We start from the raw sequence: 6,258 nt of genomic DNA on the forward strand, positions 1-6,258 counted from the left end.
CATATTCGCGAAAAAAAACAGAAATGCCCCAATGGCACGTTGCTAGGAAATTACTCCTTTTATCTATAATCATTCATACCATTTTTTAGATTGTTTGATTCATTTGGACCGTTTGTTGTGTTTGAGCTCGTATTCTAAAGTTTTAAAGCTAAAATTTTGAAATATCATTAAATTGTTTGTGTCATTTTCTTTTTCGAGAATTGTTTGTATCATTGACGTCCGGATTTTTTTAAAAACTAACAAGAGTTCACATCCCAAGCCAATATGGATCGCAGTGAGAGCACGCAGGCTGAACACCCACGGCGTGGAACGGACGCGCCGCGGTGCTCTCGGACACCCCTGCGTGCATCGAGCCTCCGATTACTTCCGGAATTTGAATGATGGATGGATTTGCAAACCGTGGCGCGCAAGTGTTTCTTCTCTTCTCGCCACGCACGCGGTTCCGACTCCTCCCCGGGTCGCAGCCGCAGACAACGTGATCAGCAAGCAGAAGGCCGGCCAGGGAACTTCATGCACCAGGACCAGGCCGGCGGTGCGCCCAATTGAAGCGATCAAGTTCAGCTGCGGCGAAAGTGCCATCCGCCCCGGACCGCACGGCGTCACCAAGAAGCAGCAGGAGTCCGGCGAGCGGGTCCAAGCGATCGCACCGGCAAGCATCGCGCAGCTAGCTCACCCAGTGCCGCCGTCGAAACCAAAGGACCCCTTGGAAGCGGACAATGCGTTTCGCGCGGCCATTGCGGCGGCTCGCCAAGTCTTGGTCCGGCGGCAGCGGGAGGAGGCTCACCAGGAGAGGGACAAGATGGTGCAGACCGTCTACTTCAACGACCCTTCCATGACTCTAGAGAATGTGCTCAAGGCCCAAGCCCTGATCGGTTCATGCTGACATTTTTCTAGTTCTTGCTAGAGCTTTAGGTGCTCAAACCCATGATCACCATCCCTCCCTGATCATGGATGTCATGGCCGGGAATTCTGTAATAGGATCTTGAGTCAGTGGCATTTTTGTTGCGAGGCAATGGATCCATTAAGCATTCCTCGATGTGAGTTGTAACCATCATATACTATATACAAATCAATGAAGTTGTGGATTCCTCCTCTGTCTTAATAACAGAGACATTCTTGTCTTTGTTAAACTGTGTTGTTGATGTTTCCATAGAAAATCAGACTAATAACGTCAGATGTATACTTGCCTATTTTGAACTCCAATAATGTAGTTCCAGAAGAGTACGTGCTTTGTGCATTGTGGATATTGACATTACTTGGCATAAGTCTCTTGAAAAGTGTACTCAGTTTGACTCAAAAGCTTAAACCCTAGTGAGTGGAACAGTCATTGGAACTTCAGCCAATTTGGTCAGCACCGAATTCAGTACAAAAACCATGAGGAAAACATGGAAACAGCATGTTACAGAAACATGTATACTGCGTGAGAACCCAATCTATTCTCATGTTATCATAATTTGGTTTGCATTTTGTGTTCTTGTCATGGTTTCTGTAACATGTGATGACTTGAACCGGATTAGGTATAGTAGACATGCAAGTATGCAACGTGTACAAAAATATAGTCCCTCCGTTCCTAAATATTTGTCATACGGAGCAAAATGAGTGAATATACACTCTAAAATATGTCTATATACATCCGTATGTGGTTGAAATTTCTAAAAAGACAAATATTTAGGAACGGAGGGAGTAGTTGGCTAGCACGCCATGTTGTATTCAGCTTCTGCTCAGTTGAGTCCAGGTCCGTTTGCTACGTGGTAAGTTCGTGTACAAATATAGTACTACACACGAGGTACTAGTAGTAAATTTACAGGTGAAACCAAACATCTGACATAGCGAATTTTTTTAGAGCAATATAATACCTGAAACTGTAAAACGTAACACGCCCAAGATGCAAAATGTTAGTACATGTATGAAGCAACCACACAATTTCAGAATATTATACGAGTTTGTCAATTGTTTGATCAAACAAAGGCGTCATTACAATGGCAGCCAAACTTTGCTCATGTTTTGAGTACATATGCTACTGTCCAACAAGAATTCACTCGGTCGAAAAAGAAACACAAAATCACGAGCAAAACACACAATTCCCAGCTCTGGTAATCGGAGTTCAGGAAAGAGTGTCCACTGTCAGGAACTCACGGCCATAGCGGAAACCAATCAGCTTCATTTACACCTTCTCCAGTGCTGCAGGACTGATTGGAATGATTCCAGAGGATGTGACCAGAGCATCAATAGGAACATCTGTTGAGTTAACCGGGATGATGCCTTCCTCCAAAATTTGCACCGAGTATGAAAGTGCAACTTCAAAAATAAGCAAACCATTAGCATGAATCGTTAGTAAAGAGAATGACAGATAGACCTCACCATCAAATATAACTATGTAATGCAGAACAACAGATATGTTCTCATTTTGCTAGACATAGTTCATGGAAATATATAATGAAAAACGTTATATTAAATTAAGGTGAGTATGGAACTTCTAGTTGGCACACATACAAAAAAAACACCACTTGCTACATCAGCTGAATTGTGGCTTAAAACAGGGAGATAGGAGAACTGCCGCTCATTCAAACACGCATCAAATGTGTGTCAGCTGTATTAGTCCGCACCAAAATAGCACAACAGCTACGCAACCACCATATGTGGCTCACAGAGCAAAAGCACTGGACTAAGAAACATATTAAGATAGTCCGTTTCAGTATGGTAATGTATTAAATACAACATACTCCCTCCGTTCGGAAATAAGTGACGTTGTTTGTGAAACAGGTTAGCTTTGAGAAACAAACAACGGTCCCAATACCTCTATCTACTCTATGGTCTCATTTTCTAAATTGTCCACTTTGGTCCTACTCCTACCCCCACAGAGTCTACTCAACATTTGATTTTATTTTATTTTCGAGGCAGAGGAACTAAAATGGCCCCAAGGAAAAATCTAGCGCAAACAAAAGTATATTTTACACAAATATAATATAATAAACTAAAATACCACAACTTCCTGCGAAGTTGTGCCTGAAAAGTAAATAAAGTAAAAGAACTGAACTTCTGAAAATATGCATGCCATACCTAGAAGAGGCTGACTCCACCCTTTCTCTTTAGCAAGTTCTTGGTATCTCATCAAGAAAGTGTCATAGTACCTGTAAAATTGGGCAAACATGCAACATAAATTTAGATGAAGGGAAAAAATTCAATGAAGAAATCAAGTGAAACTCAGCATAAATAATACTCCCTCTATTTTTATATACAAAGCCACTATGAAAAACACATTTTGTATTTATACAAGGCCACCAACAATAATCAAGGCAAATATTAATGATGTTTCCTCGTACTAGTAACCCATGACTTAATTACAAGCATGCATGTAGTGGATGATAATGACACACTCACCTACTTCCTCTCCTATGGCCACTCAGTTTTCTCTAATGTGCATGCACCCTATTAATTAACCCGGTAAACCGGAAAATAAATTGGCTTGTAAAGCACACATTAATTTTTGTCTTGGTACTAGTAATTTGAGTGTGTGGCCTTGTATATAAAAATGGAGGGAGTATATGAAGTACCCAACAAATAAACAGAAGTATGCATGATGGAGTTATACAGAGCTAGAGAATACACAAAGAAAAGATCGATGCTAAATAAGGTTTGCACATAGAGTTTTACTCTTAACTAAAAAAGGAAGTAAGGTCAAATATCCAATCCCATTAAACCCGGATTTTCTACAAGATTCATATTGATGTGCATTAGTTCTAAATCCACACACCACAGCCTGGGCGAAAACCACAAGCTTATAGATTTCAGATGGTCTACTGATTGATAAGCATTGATTTGTTTGCTAGGCCAAGAGCTTTTATGTGTGTTGATCACCCTAGCGAGGAGTTTCTGCATCCAACACATACATATGATTTTCTATGTGGTAACTGTCATTCCAACAAACAGGCTCCTCTGACACCAGAAATCGGAAGGCATTGAAATCTCAGCATTATTGAACTGCATTATGGAAAATATGCCTGTGAAACAAAATATAGTAATGACATTTAGTGCTTCTAAATCATGATATTATTTGTTTCAGAGCAGACTGCATGAATCCGTTTTTAGCTGGCACTGAAAGTTTGAAATGGAACAATTTCATAGTCGGGCGTTGGATAAAGATGTCACTGCACATCGAGAACCTTTTTTTCTTGCGATAGATGTACATTGTCAACTTCAATACAAGGCACTATTGTTAATATCATGATAGGGTAACATGTAGTCCTACCCTCCACCACGTCCTAGTCTTCGGCCAGTTCTGTCAAAAGCTTGTCCTGCATGAATAACAAATATTATCCAATTGAATTTCTAATATCACAGACTGAGCAACCCCAAGAAAGATAAATGACAGAAATGAATGTAGCACAGGATGAAGAGCTTACCAGGCAACACAAAAAGATCGACAGGGGATGAGGCTGACAACACTGTAAGGATTAAAAGTGGCTCAGTTGTAACACATAAATCAACTGTCATTACAGATGAAATAGCTTAAATAAATAAAATAGGGTAAAGTTTCCACATGGAAATGAACTCCATACCATCTTCACAAGCATTCCCACTAGCATCCAATGGTGACGGTTCCAGAATGTTCATTGAATTTTTAACTAAATCATCCATGGTTGTGATTTTGAACATCCGCATATTGCGGTTTTTATCTTCCACTCGAGGAACATAGATATCCTTTGCTTGTCCATCATGTTCTTAAAACCAAAGAAATTGTTAGAGACAGGAAATTACAGAGAGCATATTTCTACATATACATAGGGCCCAGTTGGCTCACCAGGATCTGAGGATAGAACTTCTGCTATTATTTTTGATGTATCCACTTCTCGTAATTGCGCACAGCTTATATAGGCACACAACCGTTTGCTTGCTTTGAACCAAGAAGAGTTCAAAATATTGTTTTGAATAGCCAGATCTGGAAGAACAAGAGTTTTGTACTGTGTTAATAAATAGACCAACAAAATTAACTTAAAGAAAACTAACTATGCTGCAACACAGAAGCATACTACACTAGCCCTCATTTCACTTGAGGTCTCCAAAGATTTAAAAGATAAATCATCACAACATAAATCCCACTAGAACCTTTTACTTGCTGACCCTAACACTTGTCATCAGATCAATATACATCCCTAGGCACACGCTTTGATGCTAAGTACTCGAGAAATTGACCTGCGTTAAAAGTTTCACCACTCTTTTCTATCCCGCACTAACACTCTAGTAGGCAAATCGACGAGCAGCTTGTGGGCAACGCTGTTCCGAGCCAGGCGACAGGGGAGGAGTGACCTTCGCTGGTGCGCTGATCGGGGGAGAGGGCCTTGAGCGCCCTGCGCACGTCGGACCGCACCGCGCGCTTCTGGTCCGCGACCGCCTGCTGCGCCGCCGTCGACATGGCGGCGAGGGGTGGCGAGGCCGACGCGGCCACTCGCAGCCGCGGGGGAGGGAGCGGGAGGAGGGGGCGGTAGGTGGGGGTGGGGGCGGCGCGGGGCAGGTGGAGGAGGCGCACCATCAGCGAGGACACTGCATTTTTTATCATCCCCGCCTCCTCGTGCCGTCGTGCCGCCGTGTCCCACGCTCACCTGCGCGGCCATCTCTCTGCCGCTGCCGCTGGATTCCACGGCCACGGGTGCGCGGGCGGAGCGGGCCGCCCACTGCAGGTTTTCTTAGGTGATTTGCTGTGCCGGCCCGGCCCAAGTTGTTTATTCTTCTGCACGGATGATGTTCAGTGGTCAGGAAAATCCTATTCGCGCCGCTCGCTGCGGCGAACTGTCGAGCAATCGCACAGAGCAGCGCAGCGAGCGACAGACATGGGCCGGCCCACTCATAGGTAGTGCGTCCAGCCGGTCTTGGGCACCTTCTAGAAGGTTCCCTGAACCGGGTTTTTTCCTGTATCATTTTTTCTGGTTCTTTTTGGCTTCTATTGTTTTTTATTTCTCTTTTTCTTTTTTTCCTTTTTTTATTTCTTTTCCTTTTTTAGTTTCTGTTTCTTTTCTTTATGTTTTTTTCAAAATTTCACAACTTTGCAAAGTTTGTTCGCAAATTTAAGAAAAATGTTTGTATTTTTTAATTTTTTTGTGAGTTTCAATAAATGTTTCAATTTAAAATTTTGTTCGCATTTTCCAAAAAATGTTCGTGTTTGAAATTTTTGTTCGTGAGTTTTGTAAAATGTTCCCGTTTCAAAAACTTGTTCACACATTTATGTTCAATGTTCAATATTTCAAAAAATTGTTTGGGATT

At 42.2% G+C, this 6,258-nt stretch overlaps 1 protein-coding gene across 1 annotated transcript; it reads right to left on the minus strand.

The window, feature by feature from the left end:
* Positions 1-1,907: 1,907 nt before the first annotated feature.
* Positions 1,908-5,594, minus strand: 5-FCL (5-formyltetrahydrofolate cycloligase). The gene is made up of 7 exons (XM_048699760.2): positions 5,308-5,594; positions 4,802-4,939; positions 4,560-4,721; positions 4,404-4,445; positions 4,250-4,295; positions 3,061-3,131; positions 1,908-2,298 (listed from the first exon to the last, which is right to left on the minus strand). The coding sequence occupies exons 1-7, from the start codon at positions 5,555-5,557 to the stop codon at positions 2,165-2,167; spliced, it is 843 nt and encodes a 280-aa protein (XP_048555717.2). The 5' UTR covers positions 5,558-5,594; the 3' UTR covers positions 1,908-2,164.
* Positions 5,595-6,258: the final 664 nt, after the last annotated feature.

This window comes from Triticum urartu, chromosome 2A (genome assembly GCF_056163025.1).
Source record: "Triticum urartu cultivar PI428250 chromosome 2A, HENAU_Tu73, whole genome shotgun sequence".
Lineage (NCBI taxonomy): Eukaryota > Viridiplantae > Streptophyta > Magnoliopsida > Poales > Poaceae > Triticum > Triticum urartu.

Coding starts and splice junctions, on each gene's coding strand:
- 5-FCL (XM_048699760.2), bottom strand. CDS start 5,557: ATGATAAAAAATGCAGTGTCCTCGCTGATGGTGCGCCTCCTCCACCTG. Junction 4,446..4,559: donor TGGGAATGCTTGTGAAGATG/GTATGGAGTTCA, acceptor TAATCCTTACAG/TGTTGTCAGCCTCATCCCCT. Junction 4,296..4,403: donor CGATCTTTTTGTGTTGCCTG/GTAAGCTCTTCA, acceptor TTATTCATGCAG/GACAAGCTTTTGACAGAACT.